The 26,054-nt window shown below is 38.8% G+C and overlaps 2 protein-coding genes across 5 annotated transcripts in view; one reads left to right on the top strand and one right to left on the bottom strand.

Moving 5' to 3' along the window:
• Positions 1 to 319: 319 nt before the first annotated feature.
• Positions 320 to 21,438, bottom strand: HMGCR (3-hydroxy-3-methylglutaryl-CoA reductase). Of its 2 annotated transcripts, none has more exons than XM_075181952.1 (20): positions 21,319 to 21,438; positions 12,864 to 13,047; positions 12,130 to 12,241; positions 11,809 to 11,896; positions 11,627 to 11,711; positions 11,434 to 11,539; positions 9,463 to 9,569; positions 8,391 to 8,510; positions 7,681 to 7,844; positions 7,293 to 7,534; positions 6,974 to 7,143; positions 6,340 to 6,534; positions 5,971 to 6,129; positions 5,516 to 5,673; positions 4,402 to 4,507; positions 3,609 to 3,779; positions 3,239 to 3,379; positions 2,980 to 3,138; positions 2,320 to 2,474; positions 320 to 1,932 (listed from the first exon to the last, which is right to left on the bottom strand). In XM_075181952.1, the coding sequence occupies exons 2-20, from the start codon at positions 13,026 to 13,028 to the stop codon at positions 1,878 to 1,880; spliced, it is 2,658 nt and encodes an 885-aa protein (XP_075038053.1). In that variant the 5' UTR covers positions 13,029 to 13,047; positions 21,319 to 21,438; the 3' UTR covers positions 320 to 1,877. The 2 variants fall into 2 exon arrangements, with proteins under 2 accessions (XP_075038053.1, XP_075038064.1); XM_075181963.1 differs by lacking the exon at positions 21,319 to 21,438 and adding an exon at positions 21,079 to 21,200.
• A 20-nt stretch (positions 21,439 to 21,458) lies between these two features.
• Positions 21,459 to 26,054, top strand: part of ANKRD31 (ankyrin repeat domain 31) — a 230,634-nt gene continuing 226,038 nt past the window's right edge. For all 3 annotated transcript variants that reach the window (XM_075181929.1, XM_075181902.1, XM_075181937.1), the window contains exon 1: positions 21,459 to 21,968. In XM_075181929.1, coding sequence (XP_075038030.1) covers positions 21,869 to 21,968 — 100 coding nt within the window. In that variant the 5' untranslated portion in view covers positions 21,459 to 21,868. The remainder of the gene's footprint in view (positions 21,969 to 26,054) is intronic.

The raw sequence follows: 26,054 nt of genomic DNA, 5'->3' as shown, positions 1-26,054 counted from the left end.
GTTGGTGGATATTTGCCCTAAGATCCTTGTCATCCAAAACGAATATTCAGAGAGGAGGGAAGGAGGAATAATAAAACCTTTCAGTTGTATTAGAGGTTTTCCACGATATGAGAAGCATGCCCTAAAGCCAGTGCATTGAAGAACACAAATCATATTTTTGTCCTTTGTTTGATTGATCTATAAACAGAATACAACCATTTTAAAAACGACCTCACCCGTCCCTTTGTTTACGTGTACAAGGTACTCAACACATTTCTCATTTAATAACTTCTATGGGATGTTTTTTCAAAATAAGACAGGTACCAAATCAAACAGCAAATTTAGAAAAATATGTACATTTATTCCAGTAATTTAAAGATAGCTTATGGTTTAAATTATATACAAATTTGTGACCTTTCAGTTCTTATTCCAATAAATACCACATTTAGAATAAAAATAAACGGAAACAGATGCTTTATTCATCAATGTCAACTCTTTACCATTGTAAAACTGACACGGTACCACCCACCACCTGCTGCAGTTACCTGTACACCTCTGCACCCACTACATGCCGCTGATCAATGCCAAGCAATGTGGTACAAAAAGGGAAAATAAAATTATAAAAATTACAAAATGTAGAAACAAACATCTGTATAAAAGTGTATGGAATTCTGGAGCTTGTGCTCCACACATGGGAAGTGCGATTGGGGCAGTCATGTCACCTCTGGGCTATAATCACAACTATTCTGGATGAGGTAGTGATAGACCCTCCAGAAAACCCCACACTGACTGCCTTCCTTACATTGTTGGATGTTTTTCTAGAATCCCACTGGCACCTGCAGTAACCATTTCAACAAAAATAGGAGGAATTACAATGTAAAGGATGGGACGGTAACACTAATATATATATATAAATAATCAGAACATTGGAAGAAAATCTATACTATCCAAAACTAATTAAAATAAATTGATAATTCAGTCTCATTGCTGGGAAATACTTTCAGGGATGGTCATGCTTGTTTGGTGGATTAAAACAAGCTAAGCAGAATGGCAGCCTTATCCCTTGCAGTATCTTGTAATGCAAGGTTCTCAATTTGTTGTATGCAAGTTGTAGCAAACCTTGCGAGCCAAAGGCTAGTGAGGCATGCTGGGACATATAGTTCCACAATAGCTGGCAAGCCAGAGGTTGCCCATCTATTTCAATCAGAATATATTGCAGGTCTCTGGGAGTAATTTGTCTAAAAATTGTTTTTTCTCTTATGGGCCAACACATTTAATCAATCTCTCTCATAACTGGAGTATTACGCTAAAAATAATATTTCAATACATTTTTTTTAAACAGATATATTACAATTTCTAACATGATTAAATAAAATAAAATCTTTAAACAGAACTGCAAAGTAGCTTTAACATTAATAAACAGTTTGTGAATGGCATCTTTCAAAATATATATATATATTCCAAATTCTCAGTTAATGTGGCTTTTGCCTCAACAGCAAAGCTGGTAGCAATTACTGGCAATTACTGGACCCATAAAGAATTTATACACTGGACATCAGGCACATAGTCTAGGGGTGGACGAGAACATGGAATCAGAGGCCTGTCAGTAAAACCTAGGATCTTTAAATAGTTGACAGCTCTAGAAAGGACTCCCAAGAGTTAGGTACATTAGTCAGCAGGCTCTTGGGATTTGTCCAGCCTTGGTACAGGCTATTGTTTGACACAGTTTACAGCTGGTGTAATTTTTCCTCTTCAGTTGCCTGCATAACATTGTTTCCCACTGCTGACAAAGCACCATCGCTTTAGCGGACAGTTTCCGTAAAATATTCAGATCTTTCCTTTATATTTCTGTTATGGTCCTTATAGGATTCCCAAGAAAAATTCCATTTCTTACAGGTTTAGGCGGATTTCTTTGTGCATGTGCCTGGCAGGTCTTGAAGATTAATTTTTGACCTGGAAAAAACAAATGTTTACATATTAGAGGTGCGCAGATATATCTGTACTGGCTGAGTCTGCAGCATGTTAGAGGGTGCCTAGGTTGTTTGAAAGACCAACTAGACCTGGACACAAACCAGCAGAATTACAGGGGTGGAGATCTGACATTTCTTTCTTTTCCAGCTTCCTGCAATTTGTTTAGGCTTTGTACCTTTACCAAAACATAATGAATATCGAGTAAAATATAGCAAATGGCAACAAGCTGTATAAAAGTTATGAGCGCACCACGACAGCAGTCACCCACTGAGATAGGACGATGGTTTATGGTCAGTATGAAATGTGGCCAATCCTGTCAATAAGGGAATTCTGTCTACAAGGGAATAACCGAATCTTCGTTGTATTTACCTGTTGTGGACCATGTGGCTCTTGACTAGATGCCCAGCTGCCAAGGCCGCCATGAGGGAAAGCTCCCCTGCCATTACTGTGCCGCAGACTATCTGTGCAAGCTGGCACGCGTTTTTACCAGGATATTCTGTGCTTGCTCCCTGAACACCCAGCATCTGGAGAAAAAAAATAAAAAATAAAATGAAGGCTGATTCCACCCAAAGATTTTTTGTCACTGTGCCAGTTCAGGACTGAAGTCAATAAATCAGGGGGAAGAGCCAACATAGGCCTCAGCTTAGGGCCTAACACACACTGGGTCCTCCCGTTGTGGTAACCTGGCAGAATCATGGACCCTAATGGCACAGAGGAGGGGGATGGGAGAAAACTTTATAAAATTTCAATCACTAAAAATTAATTTAGATTTTAAAATAAAATCAGTATGAAATGGAATGTATGCAATTCATTTTTACGTTTTACTACTGCAGTACGACCATCACTTACACACAATGGACACATACATTTTGTGACCTGAACCAATATTCAAATGCAGTCCATCAATTCAGTAAGAACCAGACATAAATGATGCCCCATTATCACTGGTCCCTGGACAGTAGGTATATTGTCATTAATCAGTTTAGCAATGATCTGTTTTACCAAAGAAAGTCAAAGGATATTACACACCTTTAGGCAGGCCTGCTGAGGGGCCAGGTTGGTTCCCCCTCCCACAGTGCCAATCTCTATAGAAGGCATTGTGCAGCTGATGTACAAATCCTCATTTGTGGGACCTGTAGATTCCATCAGTGTGATACAGTTGGAGCTTCCTACATTTTGAGCTGCATCCTGCAAAATTAAATAAAAGGATATTGTAAGATATAAATTTCTGATATTTCACACAATTAAAGCACACATTTAACATATTATAGAACATGCATCATCTCACCTGTCCACAAGCAATGTAAACTGCAGTCACAACATTAGCTGCATGTGCATTGTATCCTCCAATACTGCCAGCCATTGCCGAGCCAATCAAATTCTTGCTTATATTGACCTCCACTAACGCAGCTGTCGATGTTTTCAGCACCTGTAGAGACAACGGTTTAATGCATTTGACTGAACCATTTTAACAATAACTGTATGAAAACAGACAATCACACTTTTTCCATTGGAGTGAGTGGGGATTAGGTGAGACACACATATTGCAGAATGGACAGTGGAGTAAAACAAAAACTGTTTCATTGACCATCTCAACTTCACCTCCACACACTTGTGCTTTTACAACAAAACAAAGACAGTAAACCGCCACTTCTTACTTCTCGTACGACGTTTGCTGGAATGATAGCTTCACACACCACAGATTTTCCTCTTCCCTCCACCCAGTTGATTGCAGCCGGTTTCTTATCTGTACAAAAGTTGCCACTTACAGCTATGACCTGAAGCTCAGGGAATTCTTCTTGTAATCTAGAAAGAGCCTTTTCAGTTCCCTAGAGCAAGAATCAGATTAAACGGTTTAATGCACAAACAAATCAAGAGACAATACAGTTTCACATTTTCAGAAGCTCGCAATTGTACGATTGTAAAGCTGAAAGCTCCTGTATGAACCCCTATTTTCATAAAACATACAGGTATGGTGCTCTTACCCAGAAACTTATACATGTATATAATTGCTGCTGGTTGGTGATAATAAACCTGAAGATATGATCACATGTGCTTCTTTCTACAGTCACTGTGAGGAGCCCTACTACATAACTTACTGAGAGGAGGCAAGTGCAGTGCGCCAAGAAAAGAACAGTTTTCCAGAAGAGTCCAGATAATAGATCCCACACCTACACTCTGCTTCACAAAAGTCCTATTAGTTCTTACATCCTATGGGGAACACTGACAAACGGGTATAAAATGGCCAAGAAAAAAAGTTTGGCACTTTAAATGTCCACGAGATAGAGATATAAATCTCTATTAATTTTTTCCCAAATATTCAAAAAAAACCAGGAATTTTGTACTTCCTTTTTTGTTCCTCTGGATCCATTGAGAGGAACATATCTATATCACTATAGTTGTTTTAGTCAGCATGCAATAAATATAAATCTAATGTCCCATTAAACTCACCTTTGATATCATGTTCATTCCCATAGCATCTCCAGTTTTGGCTTGGAAGCGAATATAAAGATTTCGTCCGGCTACACTGGCCTGAAGTCGCCCAAGTCGAGCAAATCTAATAGACAGGATGTCAAAGAAACCACATAAGCAGTAGAAAGGATTCATAGTCAAGCAATAGCATGAATATCACTGTATCAACTTAATGAAAAAAACAGCCAATAAAGTCACATTCTACAATCTATAAACTGGAATGAAAAGACAAACAATCCTAAAATGCAAGTTGCATTAGATTTAAAAAGGGAAAAAAAAAAAAAAAAAAGTCCAAATAAGTCACACACACTGCAAATTGATAGAATCCCTATTTGGAAAGTTGGCGAATGTGGTTGGAAGAGGACTATTGTCCCGTATGTATGGTCACCTTTTGACTGCACCAAAGTTATGTGATCAAATTGAACAGAAAGCCTGTTGCTCATTATCTAGGCCAGTGGATCCCAAACTTTCAGTTCGTGGTACCCTTAGGGTCTCCATAATATTTGCTGTGAGATCGCAGTGTCGCACAGTTTGGGAACTGATCTAAGCAAAGTGTACAATTTTTTTTTTGTTTTGAGACTTTTAATGAACTTAAAAATCTTATTTATATTTGCTATACAGCGGAGTGCAAACTATTGTCCTCTATTATCAGCCAAATGCACCAAGACTTAGATATATATTTACTTTTCATAATTGCTGAAATAATCATATTCAAAATAAAATGTTAAAGTACCTCTTAAGCAAAGTGTATTTAGGTTTAGTGGTATAATATTAGTTTATCGGTTGTAATATACATTTTCTGAACCTTAGCAAACAGCTAAGGAAAGGGACCAATGTGTCCGAATTAAGAAAAAAAATATCTGATGCCAATTAATGAATAAACATAAGCTGTGGTTAACTCTTAACATATTTATAGCACACACCGCAGCTTCTCTCCCTTATTGTATTAAATGTTACAAGATAGCATGTAAATTGAGTCAGCATTTTTCTGAGAAAGATTATTCATAAACAATCGCATTACTTATCATTGTATACATTAAAAATATTCACACACCAGGAAAGTCCCCACTGGTCAAGTATCTAACACACTTACCTGCTTGTGCTATCAAAGACATCTTTTATGGCTTTAAAGCCCTCAGCACTGTCTATCCAGCTCTTCACCTCGGCTGCCTCACAAGCAGTTGGTAACCGGACAACTGGTCCACGAGTCATCCCATCAGCAAGTATACGGCTGTGAGCTCCTCCGCCCAGCTGAAACAAAGACATAGGCTCAGCACTACTTAATGGCTCATAAAGATAAGCACAGCAGCTGTGCAAAGGGAATACAGGTGCATTAGCAGAGACTTTAGATAAACCTGCGAGATTAATTATATTACATAGCACAAACATCAGAATCCCATCAATAGCTCAATGTAATGAAGCAAGTAGTAAAGGATTACAAATGATTATTTAATAATAAAGCCAGATCTATACCATCTGCTCACAAGATACAAATATGTGAAATATTCCATTAGAAATGATAAAAAACATTTCCAGAGTAAAACTCACCATTATGGCTCTGCAGCCGCGGTTAGTGCTAGCCACAAGGCACCCCTCTGTTGTTGCCATAGGAACCTGAAACTCTTTGTTATTCAAGATGAGAGGTCCTGCTACACCAACAGGGATGGGCACGTACCCAATTACATTCTCACAGCATGCACCCATTACCTGGAAAAGAAGAACAATGCAGGTACAATACATTACTGAGCACCTCACTAGTGACATCCAATGAAATTAAGCTTTTATGGCAACTAACGTTACAGACACGTTACTGCAAGCTGCAGTATATACGGATCTCTACAAAGTTTACGTGGAAAAATACACTACTATGCATTGTAGTTTTTAACAAAATGGTCTCTGCTCTATTTAATGACTTACCAGGGAATAGTCGTAGTTTTTGTAAGGCAGGTTCTGAAGGGCTGTTGACTGAGGCAGTTTCTCAGCTATCATTTGCCTGCGAATAGCAACTCCTCTCTCAGGTGACTCCATCATGGACTCCAGCTTGTAGGATGGGATGTGCTTCGCATTCACCAACCTGATCACCTCGGCATCACTCAGGTACAGAGCCCCTTTCTGGAAAGGAACAGCAGAGAAACTCATGTTAGAGTTTCTCTTCAAAGTCAGCAAATACACAGCTGACCTTGCTACAAAGATTAAAGGACTTCAATAAGAAATTAAATTCCTTTTAAAACATGTGCTTATAATCTACATGGAAAGCGGATATAGTCATTACCTATACACCAACTTGTATAGGCAGGATTTGCTCATTTTGCCTGGTCACGTTCTGTTTCAAGTCTGGCCGCATCCACTTTAGTGGAGCAGCACATCCATGTACTGAATCTGTGTCACTAGATAGAGTGTTGGTGGATACTGCAGTACGTAGTAGCAGGAAGGGGGGGGTTTGGGAACCCAGACGAGCCCAATGTTGCTCTCAAGCACATCAGTCACCCTGACAAATGCCAGGTTGGCAAACAATTGTAAAACTAATGAACAAATATCACCACATTCTTACATCTGGATTCCGGAGAATACGAACACATTCATCAATGGGCCGGGGATCCTCCGGTATATCAAACTTGGTTCCCTTTTCCCCTTCACTTGAGGATGTCGAAGATGGGGAATCTCCCAACACAAAGTTGGGCTTGGATGCACTCTCCAGAGGCAATGGCTTTATAACTGCTTCTAAATATATGGACACACAATTCAGCTATCATAATTCTAACATAAAAGTATTTTACATTATTTAAAAAAAAAAAAAAGAAAATCCCCAAACAGTAAATTAGACTACACCACAAACAACAACTAAAAATATTAATAGGTCAGGTTTGTACCTTTTTCCTCCTTTGACGAGACATCTTCCACTTTACAACCTTTGGTTGCTTTTTCTACCACAGATTCCTTTCTGCAACAACTGTCGACTTGCTTCTTCTTCTGCACAGTGACTGGAGATGTAATGGGGTTCTTCAGGGAGAGTGTAGACTCTGTCTCAGTTTGCTCAAAGAATATGTACTTGACAGCCAAAAGAAAAGCGAGGCCCAGTGTTATGACCTGCTCGATATCCATGGTGACCATTCTATGGAATAAAGATGTCCATGTTAGAGACCTGGTCTTCCAACTTGAGCATCAGCTATCATGCATTACATTTTATGATTGCACTGAGTGTTTATGCATCTGACTTATCAATTGATTGCATAAAAATAAATAAAATATTCTCATTACCTAGAAAGATAGAACTGCCAAAGAGGCATCTTGGGCTCAATTCTCTTCGGTATGGTATCATCCAGGCCAATAGAAACCTTCTGGTCTGGAATAGAAGTAATGTTCTGAGGAGAGGGTTCACTTATCCATCGGCTATGAGCATGAACCAGGACCAAACCTAGGGACTGAAAAAAAAATTGAGGGATGTTTTAATACATCATCTGCACTAAAAAAAAAACAAAAACAAATTTAACGCCAACCTAAAGCTAGTCCTGTGCAGATTTAGTTGGCAAATTGTGTCACAGTGAGAGGACCATTCCTGCTGGGTCAGAATCCAATCTTTTGGGATTGATATTGGAGGCTGGGAAATGGCTTTGTCTTTACATTAGTGAAGTCCATAGCTAACCTAGAAATCAGGAGAGCTGTGCTCACACAACTTGTTCTGCCCGATATGTTTGGACAGATTGCATGCAAATCGTATTTCTCTGGCATCTGGACAAACAGGGGTGCAACATACAATGGCGAAGATTAGATGTTGGACATAAAGAATAAAATGAACGAGTGTAAAAGACCATAACACCAGTCATTACACTCATGTTCAGTAGAGATAAACGCTTAAAAATACTTGCATAGTGGTATAAAGAAACATGGTTTCTATAAGCAAGTAAAAGATGTATGTTTATATATTGAAGTCATTACAAGACATTTCCAGCCCAGTGAATAAGACTCACCATAATCATTTTCACTCTCTGTGTGACAGGATTTGGTTTGTTATCTTCCTCCTCCTCCAATACATTTGCAAACTGGCTCAGCTGCCAGATGGGACGGCCCTCTCGACTCTCCCTGGAAAGCTGTGGGATAGGAAATAAAATATTGATAATATATATATATATATATATATACGTATGCTCCAATTCACCAGACTGACACCTGGTGCTCTGCTGCTTCGCCCAGTACAACCACTCATTATTTGTTATAGGTTAATCCTAAAACAAACAAATAATAAAACCAGTGTTCTCCCCAGAAAATTTTGCCAGCCAGTTAGCATTAAGAAGCAGCCGGATGGGGCAGTGTAATCCTTCGCAGTAATATTGAAAAATGTTGGAGGTTATTGCGCACACCGGCCAGGACTGGTCAGACTGGTGGTCAGTGGTCTAACACACACTGCTGGCTGTAGTGTTCACATAGTGCCTGTTATACCAGGAGAAACAATGGTTTATTCCATTATACTCTGTTGGGCTCCAGGAGCCGGGTGGCAAGTAAAAACAGCCAAGAAAATAGGAGCTGGGGAGAACACCGAACCCTATTATATATAGGAAAAGCAAAAATATCAGGGTTTTAAAGCAAAATGGCATTTTGCTAAATCAACCCGTCTTCAATACTGTAATAAAACATTATAATAATCTATTACTATAATGCAAGAGATAGATAGATAGATATATATATATATATATATATATATATATATATATTCCTCACTGTTAATAGGGCTATTAGAAGTCACAGAGAAGATCAGTGACCATATAAAGATCATGGAGCCCCAATCACTTCTACATCTGCAGTAATTTACTGTGGGCCCTGCATTATTCCTTATACACAAGTTTAACATTAACATATAGATACAGGATATTACCGTTATGCAATAATTTCTCTTTGTTTTTACTTAAAAAAACAAACAAACAAAAAAAAACTATTTGATACCATATTATAAAATAAAAAACAACAATAAGTTTACAAAATTCCAAAAGGGACAAGTTTAACTAAGTTTTGTATTTGAGGGGCTGTTTGACTCTTGACACTCACCTCCAGGACCAAGGACACACAGGCTGGGAAGAATGTCATGAAGGCAAAATAGTTTGCTAGGACGGACATGCATCCAAAACAGCACATTATTTCCAGCTGGCGCACACCTGTATAAGAAGAATCATGGCATATTTGCTATACATACAAAATTACAGATGTACACACAATAGAACAATACCAATACAATGTGCAATTGTATAGCTTCATTGTTCAAGGAATGTAAAGAGAAGTGCAGAAGGCTTAAAGGCGCACTCCCTTTCACTTGAGCCCCGAAGGCTGCTCTGTGCAGCTAGTCTTCCTGGGGCTCCGTGGTTTGTCATACAGCCACGGCTAGAAATTGGGGTTGTGCGAGCGGGAGCTCCAATCAGAAGATGTAATCAGAGATTGTAGCTTCAGATTGGTCCTCCAACTCCAACCTCCACTCTGCAAACATTTAAAAGTGGGTAAAAGATCTTTATGAATTAGTTGGTAATGCAGCTTTAAATAAATACTGCTGAGCCTATTACTATATAAATGATGCACAAATAATTATACAGCACTTTCAATAAAAACAGATATAATGACTCAGTTCCCCGCCTTCATGGTGTCCTGTTCATTCTATTAAAGTTGATTCTGGGAGAGCACTTGTTCCTTATTTCTACACACACCCCTCACAGGACATGCATAGTTAATCATGCTAGGCATTGATTGATTTGGTTAAACACAAGGTAGACAAGTAATAGGCAACACCATTGGTTTTCATACACCAACGGTACATTGCATCATCTTTGTTCAAAAGCAAATTAAGCATTTTCTTGCACCATCATCCATTCAAGTGAGGGTCATGAATTCCATAGGATCTAATGAACCATCATTGTTCATGTATTCAAGTTGTGCCTAAAAAGATCCAAAGAACAGGATCGAAACTAGTCGGTGAATTCAATTGTGTTTCCACCGTGTTTGCCTGCTAAGATAGAAGCCGTCCAGATCCAGACTTCAGCGATCGTCCAGCTTGCAAGTTCTCTGCAGCTAAACATCAGGACGTAACTGATCTTCTGATTAGAACTATCTGTGTACGAATTATCTGTCGGAATGGCTTACATGTGATATACTGACTACCACTTACTCCGCGGTAGGAACACTTATGTTTTTATTTAATAAATGTTTTTACTATTACCTAAAGGATATACCTCTCTGTTTTTTACATCTACCGAGAGGTCTTGAAGAATCAGGGAGGAGCGGAAAGCTTATGTCTACCTAGAAGTGCCAATTTTAAAGAATCTACGGTGTAAGTAGATTGAACTGTGGGGGATCCCACACTACACATCAATTAATTACTTGGAATTTATCTACTATTTATGGTGGAACATTTATTTAACTGTATCGACTTTATGGCTACAAAGCATTAGAATTGGAGAATAATTTTTTTTCATCCATTTATCCTATTATTGATGTAGGAGTATACTTTGTCGAGTTAAACAGTATTACACTATTATTATTTTCTTTCCACATGGTTTGATTGTCATCAGAAAAACTTCATAATCGCTTGACAAGACTTGAACATCATACGATCAGTTGATATAAGTTTTAATTTTTTGTTTTTTACGCTTATAAGATACACTCTATTAGTAGTGTTTTGGGAAACCGTAGCGCAGAAAAGTGATTTTATTATTTTTTTTCTGTAAAATACATATGACTATCACAGCACATTGGGCCAATGAAACACTCTTTCTGGAAGTTAGAATTTAGGAGTTGTCATGCCTGGTATAGACACGATTACCTCTAAATTCTAACTCGCAGCAGGAGTACACCCCATGGTGTCAGTGTCCCCTAATGGTAGAACAAACATAAAATGATATGCAAAAAAAAGTTTCATAGTAAATAACAGTAATGAAGAAAAACTATGAAAACCTGCTGGAATGTGAAACCGTTTAAAATAAAATTGTTTAAGTTGACAGCTGTTGTGTGGAAAGCAAAACTGGTATTACTGACCTGACATTGTGCCCACTCCAATCACTAGACATTCAACAAGAGCATCAAGTGTGAAGGTAGGCCCCAGAATGGCCATGCCACGAGCAATATTGTCTCGAACTTCATCCTGAAAGAGAAGTGTGTTATCTTAGGGAAGAGATAGAAATGGGGTTAAAATATAATGCAACTAAAAAAAACTGCTGAACGTGATTACCTGCGAGTTGGAACTAAGGGCAAACTTGGCTAATGCACTAGCTTTGGAGAGGTCTATTAGTAGTAAGAAAAATGGAAGAGCCTCACTGGAAAACATAAAAAGAAAAAGTAAATTAGTTACATTTCCAGATGTGCCAACTAGATGCAAAAACAAATGGCTGAGCTGAGGTACTATGCACTTACTTCAAACCTGTCAATTCTTTATCTAGAAAGTGAATAACCACAGTGCTGAAGACAAAGCTCGAGAAGATGGTAAATAGCCCAGCAATACCTAAAATACAAATAAGTGAAACTAATGTACTGCAAACACTGGGGCAGAACAATGTAAAAAAACAAAACAAAACACATTAGTGTTGCTGTAACCTACACCCTGTTAAGGCAGCCATTGCATGACCTGCACCAGTATTCATATCAATACACTAAGAACTAGGATGTCACTACATTATTATGAATTGGTCCAGCCACTAGGCAACAGATTAATAATAAATAATAAAAATATGTTACCTAAAATGTATTTAGATCCAAGCTGTCTGAGGTTTTGGAACTGGAAATAGATGTAGAGAATGGCAATGCACCGTGTGATGGTTAAGATTATGATGTCACTGCTTAGCACATCCTGGAACATGAGAGAAACGGTGATTAAGTAAATAGTTTACATTGAGACGCACTGAAAATCCAAAGCTCCTTTCTTAATTAGCAAGAATGATAACTGTTCTATAACTAGAGTTTCACCATAAACTCTCCTACATACATAACTTCTATTCAAATTATGATGCACTGTTGTGATATTCTCTAACTTTCCCCATATGTACATCCTCGATCATCCTGTCAGGTTCACCATACTTACTTGTCACATATATTATTAATGATCTGCTACTAGATGTGCAGCCGAAATTCAAACGGTGCAAGATAAAAAAATAAAACCTGCCTTTATTCTATTAAAAAACAATAAAAAAAATACAATCCCATACATTTAATAACATTGGTTTATTATTAAGCTCCCACCACAATATTTTGGTTAATCCATTTTATAACCTATTACTATAGCTGTTCATGCAAATGCTCAGTCTGATTATCAGTCCTCCAAAATGCTTAAAACTAATAATAAAAATAAAAAACCCACACAAAATTTAAAAAAATATATAATAATTTACACATTTTAGCAAGTAAAAGCTATGTAAATCAACAAGCTCTACAGAAACACATGGCAACTACTTGTTCTCTAGCACATAACTTACTTCTTCAAACTTGGGGCACTCATAGTTCCAGCCACAAATCTTATCATTCCCTGTGAACATGTTCATGGACATCATGCAGATGGTGATGGTCACCGTCCCCACGATGACCTCCCATGGATGAGAAGCCACAAATTGGCCATGCATGCGGAACAGTCGGGACAACATATTTACAGTTTGTGATGACCTGGGAACAGAGCAGAAAATTAATAATTTAATTCCTTCAACAAATATGTGCTCCAAACAAACAGGAGATGCATATTTTAAAAAAAGTATATAGTAACATAATGTCATCTGAGGTCTTAATGAACATTATTTTTATACAGTATTTTATTACCTAGTTCCCCCCCCCCCCCCAAATACTGCAGTTCGTATAGTCAACCATGAAACATGAGAAATATGGATATTGATTATCTTTAACTACAGAAATGACTGCCGTTTTATGACTTAATCAAAAGGTGGCTTATGTTTGTGTCTTAATCAGTATTTAGTAAAGCCGGCTCTGCCCTTGAATACGGTCATTCAGTTGTAGAGCACATTGGCTCACCCAGGACATTTCAGGGATGTAAGGTTACAATCAAAGCTGCATTGCACTGCGTAGCCTTCCTGACTAGCTCATCTAAGTAACGCAATAATTCATAACATCCACCTTAATGATTACCAGGGTTAAATTGGTTAAAGTCACACCACAATCCATATGACCATGTACTCTTCAAATGGTCTTTATGTAAAAGGTTATAATCACCGTTACCCTATGCACACCAAGTTTTTATCAAATCATTATCTTTCTTTTATCGAGGACAGTCCTTGACTTCAGTCTGCATGAAGTTCAAGGACAAGGTTATTCACTGTAAATGCTGCACTTAGTATAATGGAACTAAAAGCAGCTTTATTACAGCAAAATATTTTGTTTCAAATTAATCAATTTAATATATTACAAGGAAATAAATTAAACAAAATTTGGTTAAATATTCCGTAGTCTCAGCATAACCGGCTTTATAATACTAACCTGACACCAACAAGCTGCCTAGGTTTGAGCAGTAATGTAAGTTATGCTGTGCACATACATTTACAGTTTTTCACCAAAATCTGGTTAAAATCTTCTTTTAAAGATATTAAAACAATGGCCACATTAAGGAAAAATTATTTCTTTGCTGTAATACAGCAGTCATTCATGTTTTTTTGAGTTTGGAGATGATAGCGGTCTTTAAAGGAGTTGTTACACAAGTTGATACACACATTTGACTACACATTACCGTTTGCACACAGATTAGCATGCATTTCAGTTTATGAACAGTTTGCCTAACTTCACCTGTCACAAACGTGTTGGATTACATCAATCTGGCAAGTTATCTTGGCAGCCTCAATACCAATAACTCCGCAATGCATAAGGGATCTACAACGCATAAATATTCAAAAAAGGACCACATACTTAATCCACAAGATCAGCTGGAAACTCCCAGTCATGGAAAGTCCAGCTCCAATAACCAACATCTTTGCTGCCTTTCAATCGTTTGTTACACTAACACTATTATTTAAAGCAACAGATGAGAACACATTCGCAGAGTGGAGTGGGGGGATTTTATAAGTATCTGGAGTTTCCCAAATGTCCTTAGCTCATATAACAAGAAACTTGTGAGAAGAAGCCTGATCCCAGTTAGTAACAGTACACTTCCAAAATGAAACATAAAACAGTGTATACAGAGACAGCAAAAAATAAAACCTGTATTTAACAGAAAGTGAAACCATGGCTGAATAATACATTTTTGGACAACCTAAGAGCAAACCTGCTAGAGAAAGGAGTGCAACAAACTGATATCTGCAAGAAACAAGAGAAGCTGGAAAAAATATTTATGTACGGTGGTCATTTCACTGCTTGGATTAGTTCAGGCCTGTACTAGATCATTTCTGTAGGGAGATGCAATATGAAAATGCAACAAAAGATTTAAAATAAGTGAGACCAATAGGGTCAATTAGAAGGGTTATCATTATTACAATGATAGTTTGAAACAGTATTAGTTGAGTTGATCAGATTGACAGATTAAAGTGCAGTCCAGGGTTCTGATGCCATGAACTACCGTGAGAACAATCCTACAACCTTAAATGTCTGTAAAAAAACAAAAAAATCTACTCGACCCAGACATCCAGGTAACTACCATAATACACTACAGACATCCAAACAGACCTGCTGGACTCAAAGTTAAAATTTAAGCGTACTTCTTCACATCACTTTCAAGACTAATTCCTTTATTATCCATATGTTGTAAATAACACATACTTTCCCTCCTTATTGGTTTCTCCCCTTAGACTGCCAACAAACTGTGTGAACAACTTTATGATACTTGAGAACATTTACCCTTTTTGCACTTTCTGGTAGGTTATGCAAAACCCAAGATGTGGCATTATCATTACCTGCAAATCAGATACTTTTTCAGAGAAAACAGGACACTTAGAGTAGATAGCTCATTAACATACATTTAAGAGTATATTTATCAAGCTGCGGGTTTGAAAAAGTGGAGATGACATTGTTAATGATTTTACAAATGACTGAAAGTTCCAATCAGCATGCCGATTCCCGTGTACAAAACTATTGATGCTTTACACGATTTACCATCAGATCTGTCATAACCCTCAGCTAAAAAGATTGTGGCTCTGCACACTCCATAAGGTTTACTGCTGGTCGTTAGTGCATACACACTTTAGAATTGGAATTACATTGTTTCACCGTTGAACAAGATTTAGGGCTAGATTTACTAAGCTGCGGGTTTGAAAAAGTGGGGATGTTGCCTATAGCAACCAATCAGATTCTAGCTGTCATTTTGTAGAAGGTACTAAATAAATGAAAGCTAGAATCTGATTGGTTGCTATAGGCAACATCTCCACTTTTTCAAACCCGCACCTTAGTAAATCTAGCCCTTAGTCTGGTTTAAAAATCAAACGATACAATGGAGCAATAATCATTAATTCTTGGAACGTACACAATGTGATATTGGGCCAAACGGTTGTTTATCGTGTGATTGGCCCGATGATTGGGTGAAAGCCCTGTAGTGTGTACCCAGCCTAATATCCATCTCGGTCTGACTGATAGGACCTGGTTAGGCATATGTAGAGATATAGGCAGGACCTCCATATATGTATGTGTAACAATGAAGGAGAAGGCATTCAAGATATGGTATTGTTGCCATTTTAACACTTTTTCTAAGATAGCTAGAATTTATCAAAGTACTTCTTACTCCAAGTGACTCAAAGGCTGTACTGAAAAAGGCACCCTACTCCAAGTGTGGTGGCCATGTCTAGGCATTGCTTGCTGAAGTCCTATCTCTGTTTTATGGGAGATATATAGGTTTGCCATATACAACGTTAATTTTGGACATGAGAAAAAGTTCTCGACCAAGAACAAAACAATAAATAAAAAAATATATCAAGAAAGCTAGCTGGCCATATCCTCACAGCCAAATACAAATTAAATGGTAATAAAACACAGTAATTACAGGAAAATTATTCCTCTTTATGCCGCCTTCACATATCAAGTGTATTGCCTTAATAAAAGTACATTAACTGACCATTGATATAATGCCACTTATGGTTTGTGCTTTAAGAAGGTTTAATAAAGAGGGATTATTGCATTTTGATACAATATGTTTTTTTTTTATTTAACAATGTAACTTCATTGGTAGATAATATTTAATGTATGATCATTTAGACAGGACCTAAGGATATTAATAAACAAACAAACCAAGTACTTAAATTACTGTATTCAATTGTTCATATAACTATAAATGCAGTGTGTATATACAAAAAAAATGATAATTTACATGCATTTTAAAGGCTAATATACATTAAAAAAGCAATATATTGAAGCAATACACTTACAAATAAGTAACATTGTTCAGAAAAATAAGAATTAAGAAGATTACCAAGCTTTGGCCAGAAAGAACAAACTAGATGCATACATAGGATGCCAAAACACAATACAATAATACAACCCTCCACCAAATAAGTATCCACAAGACCAACACTTTATAAGTTATATAACTAAACAATATTAAAGAAATCCCCCCTACTCGCTCACAAACAGCAATGACTAAACAGAACATTACTCATCACATCTATTAATAACCTGCATTCAAGTAGTGATGTACAAAGTATGCCTAATAAGCCATAAGTAGTTGGTTTGAAAAATTACAATTTCTTTAATTTCATTCATTTTGATGGTCAATACTGAATAGAACTTGTCAGTTAAAAAGCTGAGAATTTGTGGAAAATGGTATCACAGTAAATATATACACCGGTATTATGATTTACTTGATTGATCTCATGAAATAAAATTGCCCTTAAGGGAAATAAAGAAATCAATCAGCCTCCAGTTTTATTTATTTCAATTAGCATTCCCAGTTCATCATCACCAACATCACCTGAATGAGCAATGAATCACTTATCTCTATGGAGATTTATTCAAGAAGTAAAAATGCAGCATAGTGCAACTGAATGAGATCTTTCCGCTACAAGAGCGATAAAAAATTGCTTGTGTAGCAGGGCTTATAGAAAGCAGTGAGTTACATAATGAGCACTGTTTGGCCTAACTACAAAGAGGATTTTTAGGCTCTACAATTATATGTCATGAGATTCATAACTTTTTTTTTTTTGCTTCAGAATCTTTAAAATCTTAGGGGCATATTCAATTAGCTTTCGGATTCGCGGTAACGCGCCGGAACAGCCGCGAAACGTAATACACGTTACCGCAATAACGTGGATTTTCATTCGCAGCCCATAGGGTTGCGAACGAAAATCCGCGTTAATGCGGTACCGTAATACCCGCAAGAACGCGCACTTTTCGAATCCGAAAGCTATTTGAATATGCCCCTTATTGCTCAGATCAACATGCAACATTTCCTTCCCTGAAACACCCAATACAGTGAATAAATGATCAATTAATCACTCGCCACAATATAGTCGATGGTCAAGAATACTTGTTTCAAGCTCACCAGACAATTAAATTGCTACACTACATGATTAAGAGGTGATGGACATGCTACTCATTGATTAAAAATCTTCAAAGCAGATCGCCCACAATGTTCTCCCCAGCACCTATTTCCTGGGTGCTACAACCGGCTATTTATACTTGTCACACGGCTCTTGAGAGCCCAACAGAGTTCTATTATGATAAAATAAACCATTGTTTCTCCTAGTAGAACAGGCACTATGTGAGCACTACAGCAAGCAGAGTGCCTTAGACCACTGACCACCAGTCCTGGCAGGTGTGGGCAATAACCTCCAACATTTTTCATTAATATTGCAAAGTATTACAACTGCCCCCACCCGGGTGCTTCTTAATGCCATCCGTCTGGCCAAATTTCCTGGGGAGAACACTGATCGCATTGGAAACAATCTGTTGTAAATCATTGGTGTAATTTAGTCCTTATGAAACTGAGTGACTAGAAATCACCAGAGCTGTGTTGCTTATCTCTAACAAAATGAAGGCAGATGCCAGGGCATATACAGATGTATATACATTTTGATGAAAACTCAAGACACTTGCCAGAAATAATGCAGTGAAACAAAAACAGATCGATATAAATAATAAATAATAACCATTACTCTCTTCTAATTCTCCTGGATCTCTCTGCTGCATTTGACACTGTTGACCACTCTCCTCATACAAACGCTACAATCCCTAGGTCTTGAAGGCACTGTCCTATCCTGGTTCTCATCCTACCTATCTAATCGCTCTTTCAGTGTTAATTTCTCTGGATCCACCTCTGCTCCGCTTCCTTTATCAGTTGGAGTACCGCAAGGCTCAGTCCTAGGTCCTCTGCAATTCTCTATCTACACCACTTCTCTTGGAAAACAAATAAGCTCCTTTGGATTTCAGTATCATCTCTATGCAGATGATACACAAATTAATCTATCCTCTCCTGATCTTTCACCATCTATGTTGTCTCGCGTTACTGACTGTCTTTCTGCCATTTCATCTTGGATGTCTTCTCGCCAACTCAAACTTTCAAAAACTGAATTAATAATATTCCCACCCAAAAACAGAAGCTTCCTGCCTGACATTTCTATTTCTGTCAATAACATGACCATAAATACCACCCCGCAAGCTAGTTGCCTAGGTGTAATCCTTGATGCACAACTGTCATTTATTCCCCACATCAACTCTATATCTAAATCATGTTACATACACCTAAAGAACATTTCCAGAATACGCACATATCTGACACAAGACACCGCAAAAACATTAATTCATGCACTCATCATCTCCCGCATCGACTATTGCAATTCCCTCCTTACTGGTCTTCCCAAAGTCAAACTTGAACCCCTACAATCTATTTTGCACACAGCGGCTAGACTGATTTTCCTTACAAACCGTTATTCCTCTGCTGAGCCACTCTGTCAGTCTCTACATTGGCTGCCTGTATTTCAACGAATCCAATATAAAATTATTCTACTAACATACAATGCCTTCAACAAAATTGCACTGACATACATTTCCTCACTTGTCTCGAAATATCTCCCTACTCGACACCTCCGATCTGCACAAGATCTACGTCTCTCCTCCACTCTTACCACATCCTCCCATTCTCGGTTACAGGATTTTTTCCGGGCTGCACCTACTTTGTGGAATTCCCTCCCACGCACAGTAAGACTTCCCTCTAGTCTTCAAACCTTCAAGCGTTCACTGAAAACCCACCTCTTCAGACAAGGTTATGATATTCCTCAACCATCATCTTAATATCCCTAGATTACCCTATTACCATCCTCTACACTGCTAACACAAGACAACAACCTTCTGACCAACATTGCAACATACACAGCACACTCAGTACTTTTACCTTTGCAGTCTGGCTTGTCCATTGTGTAATATGATGTAGCACATGCCCTTGTGTTTCTAACTCCCATTGTCCTATAGATTGTAAGCTTTCGAGCAGGGTTCTCTTACCTCTCTGTCTGTATCTATTACCCAGTATTGTCTTATTAATGTTTGTTCCCAATTGTAAAGCGATACGGAATTTGCTGGCGCTATATAAATAAATGTTGATGATGATGATATATAATTTTAGTTTCAGCAAAAAATGGCAAAATGAGTGCAAAACATAAGCAGCTGATAATCCCTATTGTGAAAGGTTCCTGGAAAATAAAGACTGAGCCTGTTTTATGGTGTATGTATGTGTGTATAGTGGGGACATAGCCCTGTTATGGTGTATGTAGGGGTGTATAGTGAGGACATAGCCCTGTTATGGTGTATGTAGGGGTGTATAGTGAGGACATAGCCCTGTTATGGTGTATGTAGGGGGTGTATAGTGGGGACATAGCCCTGTTATGGTGTATGTAGGGGGTGTATAGTGGGGACATAGCCCTGTTATGGTGTATGTAGGGGGTGTATAGTGGGGACATAGCCCTGTTATGGTGTATGTTGGGGGTGTATAGTGGGGACATAGCCCTGTTATGGTGTATGTTGGGGGTGTATAGTGGGGACATAGCCCTGTTATGGTGTATGTAGGGGGTGTATAGTGGGGACATAGCCCTGTTATGGTGTATGTAGGGGGTGTATAGTGGGGACATAGCCCTGTTATGGTGTATGTAGGGGGTGTATAGTGGGGACATAGCCCTGTTATGGTGTATGTAGGGGGTGTATAGTGGGGACATAGCCCTGTTATGGTGTATGTAGGGGGTGTATAGTGGGGACATAGCCCTGTTATGGTGTATGTAGGTGTGTATAGTGGGGACATAGCCCTGTTATGGTGTATGTAGGTGTGTATAGTGGGGACATAGCCCTGTTATGGTGTATGTAGGTGTGTATAGTGGGGACATAGCCCTGTTATGGTGTATGTAGGTGTGTATAGTGGGGACATAGCCCTGTTATGGTGTATGTAGGGGTGTATAGTGGGGACATAGCCCTGTTATGGTGTATGTAGGGGTGTATAGTGGGGACATAGCCCTGTTATGGTGTATGTAGGGGTGTATAGTGGGGACATAGCCCTGTTATGGTGTATGTAGGGGTGTATAGTGGGGACATAGCCCTGTTATGGTGTATGTAGGGGTGTATAGTGGGGACATAGCCCTGTTATGGTGTATGTAGGTGTATAGTGGAGACATAGCCCTGTTATGGTGTATGTAGGTGTGTATAGTGGGGACATAGCACTGTGTCATCTCAGCTACGTGTAAGCTGTCTCTGAGGCACCCTGAGCCCCAGCTCCTGGCTGGAGGGGTTACTTGCCGATTTGACGACCTTTGCCGAAGTCAAGGCGACAGCAGCCGCATGGGTCAGCCGGGAATTAGCAGCGGATAGGGGTCACCTCCTGTCCACGACTTACTCCACCATTACATCATCTCTTATCGACAGGAAGACAGTAACCCAGCTAAGGACCCTTCTATCGCCTCTGCCCGGGGCGTCTAGCACAATGCCTGATTAAAATGAATGAAGCGGATGTTACAGCCGCGCAGAGCACACACTCACCTTCAGGCAGGTGGATCTATCCTGACTGGCTGAGCGGTGGTGATGGCGGCTCGGCAGTTCGTGGCACCGATGTGGGATCACCTCTCCCGTCCGCCGCCGCAAAGCGAGTGAACGCGAACGTCACCTGATCAGCCAATTGACAGCCTGGGAAGGGGGCGGGGCCTGGTTGTGAGAGTCTGCCAGTGGCCTGATCCTTCAGCCAATAGGCGCTTCAACCAGGTGAGCTCGTCATTGTTGTTGTCTTGGTAACGAGCATCTATGTAAGACAAGGAAGGGAACGCGCGATCTCTCCTCACTGTCAGGGAACCAATGACAGTAGAGAGCTGGGAGTGATGGAGACCAGGCAGCCGGGCTGTGCAAACAGGCCATGAACTGTGGGGAGACAGCAGTTCACAGCATCACTAGCACACATAGGAAATACCATTTCAAATAAACTCACATAAGTTTTTCACGTCAGCATCTCAAATAATCGTTACAGTAAACATGTAGGGAAGATTGTATACGTTCAAATGACCCAATTACAAGCCTGTATAACTGGTTTATTTGGATCATGCCATATCATTACATAGGGGTTTTCATTAGTTATATTGTTGATATAGTAGATACTGCATACTATTTTGGAAAAAGCCAAACAAGCTTTTATCCTCCAGGTCAGTAGCCTTCAGTGACTAGGATTTATTCAAAGCAAGGGGCAATGCCACTTGTTTGTATTATGTTATAATAATCAAATGTGAAACATTTTATTTCAAAAGTCTAATGCATTATTATTTTTGTAGTTCACCATCTTTAACAAATATGCATTCAAAGCAGTTACCAGGCCAATTGTACATTGCTCTCTTTATAACATCACCATTGCCCAACTGGCCACAAATGAGGGGACTGTCCCGCTTGTTTGCACCTGGCAGGAAGTTTGGCGGTATGGGGAGAGGGTTAGGCTTGACCATGACCCAATGTGGTGTGTCCATGCACCTTGTTTGGATGTGTGCAGCCTTTGTCCAGATTTGGACTGGGCTCAGTGTTCTTACACACACCAATTATTGACCTAAACTCTCTTTATTTTCCCCTGTGCAATTCCCAGCCCTCTTTCCCCCACCCATGCATTGCCCAGCTCCTTTTTCCTTGTGATTGCACTCTCCTACTGCATTCTTTTCTGCCCATCCAAATCGCAGAGGTTTTCTACCACCGTACACTGCATGTGATGCAGTGGAGTTTTGACGCTGACTGGTGTTATGCACATTTAGTTGCTATCCAATAACGATTGCCGTAATGTGGTTCCAAAGTACAATGTGATTTAATAGCCAAAAGTAGCAGAATAACAATATAGTACAGCCGTTACTTAGCAGGCGCCCTGGATCCAGTATACAGCATTCAATCCAGAAGTCTGTGGTCAAAGAGACTGAATACTGGTCCCAGGACACCTGCTTATATACAGTTAGTGGTGCAGTGAAAACAATACAGATGAGTTAGCTTGCTTCCATAGGTTCAGGCTTCAGGAGGGTCCATTGCAATGCAGGCCAGTTCAAAAGATCACATCCAAAGGTGGAGGTTAGCTCTCTTGGAGATGCATTCCTAATCATCCCGCCAGGAACCTGTTTAAACTGGTCTATTTGCATTACACAGACAATATCATTCTTAACCATTTATTCCCTACAATTCATATCTAGCATACGCAAGGTGCAATCAGTTCGGCGATTAAACCGCACGTCTGTGAATAAATAGGGGATTAGAATGATGCCAGACATGATATGTTTCCTGTGACCTGAACCTTAGATCTCACTAACATGTATATAACCTTATAATATTTAACCATAAACTCTGCTACTTTCTACCTAATTCACTATTTGTTGCAACTACTACTAATGTGTACTAATTACAAATGTGCATGTTCGTGGGTGTGTGTGTAAATGTAAAACCAACAATGTTTGCCACGTGTTGTAGCTGAATAACCTCCTCTACACCGTACCGTGCTATACACATAATTTTAAGACGATGACATATCAAGTTGTTTGATATTAATTGAAATGACTATATATAATTATCTGACTTCGACACTGGCAGACACGTAGACAGTAAATTAGCTTATGCAATTGCCAAAGAACAATATTCACCTACAGATGGGCAGTCTGTCTTACAGACCCTCTGCCTCAAACTCATGGACTCCCAGTTAAGAGCTGTTGCACTACAAAATGCAACAAAAATGGTAGGGTAGAAAAAGTGTTAGGTTAAGATCTGTGTGTTATTAGAAGAGCGATTTTGAATATATAGACAAACTTATATATTAAGTTTAGCAAATATAACAAATATAATTACACTCTGGAGTATTTGTACCTCTCATCACACACATGAAAAGTCACTGTCCTTTTGTAGCAGCTCTATTCCATTACAGAGCTATAGATAACAGCCTAAGTGCATCGCTATGTATAGTTACATCATTATTGACATTGAAAAACTATAAGTTCATCCAGTTCAGTACTTGGCCCTGACAGTCACCCTTATGTTTCTCTGAAGAACGGAAAAAAATCTTTACATCCAGGCAGGTGCCCTGCTCGGGTCTATATAAGTAAATCCGCAGCAACTTTATTCACTTTTTCTACCAAATACGTCACCACGCCCCACCCCACCTGCGAGGCCAAGGTTATGCAAATTGCATCATCATGGCTCCACTTGGCCTTGATAGCTTATTTGTACACTGAAATTTAAAGTTGATATTTGTGTGCTACATGAAAAAACAGTCAGTATTTAACTTATGTGCAAAACATAATACTAATTTGCACCCCTTGCATTGTAACATGGTTTTGTCCAGGAGACTGAAATAAGAAGTTTCTTAAGTTAAGATCCTTAATGAATCAGTCCCCTAGTTCTCATTTTTAATTTTTCTAGTTCAGTTTGGAATATGAAAGCAATAATGTAAATGGTTTCAAAAGGCAATACTACCTTTTTTATTTTCACTAGTTTTAAATGCTCCCCCTATACATGAGGGCGGTTCCTCCCATTCCCGGTTACAAGACATTTTTTGGGGTACACTCACTTTGTGGAATTCTTCCTTTGTGCAACATGACTTTAGCCTTCAAGTGTTCCGTGAAATCTCCCCTCTTTAGGCAAGCAAATTTCCAAGCCACATTCTTTACCTCTTTAGGCTATTTTACCTGATTACCACTTTTCTACACAGTTCACACAAACTTATATTTATTGTTTATCTATACTCAAACAACCTTCTGACCCCGAAACAAAGATTGCTGTGTTACAGAGTCATAAAGCCCCACTAAACAATTTTCCCACTGCATTCTTACAGGACCAATATGCAATGTGTGGCACTTAACCTCATGGATCAATCTCCTATTTTCCTATGGATTGTAAATTTGCGAGTAGGGCCGTCTTACTACTTAATTTGTTTGTTACTTAGCAGTGTTGCTTTATTACTCTGTTTAATTCCATATATAAAGTGCTGTGGAGTATACTAGCGCTATATAAAAGGATTTATTGAAATTATTGATAGATTTACAAAAGTACGCACAGGTTGCTTTAAGTGTCCAAACTGCATAACATGTCGGTATATGTAAATAGGAAATACCTTTAAACATCCCCATTCAGGCAAAGAATTTAAAATGAATTTTTTTTTATTTGTTTTTTTATAATTTTTTATTTTCGATGGGTCAATCAAGAAAATACAAACGTAAAAACAATAATACCAGGTAACGAACATGGTAAAGCCAAAACAGTAATTACAAGTATCGAATTCGAGGACAACATTAGGCAAAACATTCAAAATAAAAATAAACAAAGAAAGTGACCAGTTTTTATATTTTTAGAGAGCGATATTAAAAGTAGGATACAATAACAAAAGGGATTGTTAGGGAAGGGCAGGGGAGGGGGGGACCACAAAGTTAAACACTACGAGTTTTCATAGGGTAGTTAGGGTATAACGAGCCAAGAGCCGAGAGGGAGGCATCCATTGAGCGGACTGCGGTCATCGCACATGGGTCAGGTCAGAGGAAGATCAAGTTGGGGAGGGGGGGGAATGGGTTTTCCGCGATTAGCCATGGAGCCCAGACTTGGTTGAAGACATGGCCTCTATCATGGAGATAGTACATAATCTCCTCCATGGCGGCCACATGCCAGATCTGCCTTTTAAGGGCCAAAAGGGAACAAAATGAATTTTATGCCATCCTGCACCAGTACATACGTAGTGTATATCATCATGTGCCCATGTGGCCTTTACTACGTGGGCAAATCATCTTGGCAATTCAAGGAAAGGATGGCTCTTCACAGATCAGCTATAAGAATGGCCATAGAAAAACATAACAGTGAACAACCAGTTGCTAGACATGTTTTGTATGCTAGACACAATATGGCTATGCTCCAGTATAAAATTATTGACTATGTTCCACCATTGCTTAGAGGTGCAGATAGAGATAATAAATTAATGCAATTGGAATCTACTTGGATACATCACTTGAATACAGTGGCTCCATATGGGCTTAATGAGAATCTCCCTCTTAATTGTTTCTTGTAGATCTGGATGCATGCTCCCTGTGAGACTTCCCAGGATCTTTTATTCGAGCTTCGGCGGTCTCCCATAGGGATGCATTCATCAGAATATATGATGTATGGTTAGTGGTTTATAGCTGCTTTATTTATATATGATTATGCAAATAATAGATGATGTATTTATACAGTATCATTATATATAGAAATCCAGCTTGTAACTGTTTTTGGTAGTATTAATGGTTAATACA

This window comes from Mixophyes fleayi, chromosome 1 (assembly GCF_038048845.1).
Source record: "Mixophyes fleayi isolate aMixFle1 chromosome 1, aMixFle1.hap1, whole genome shotgun sequence".
NCBI lineage: Eukaryota > Metazoa > Chordata > Amphibia > Anura > Limnodynastidae > Mixophyes > Mixophyes fleayi.
Note: the sequence above shows the minus strand (reverse complement) of the source record. Positions and strands in the feature narration are given on the sequence as shown.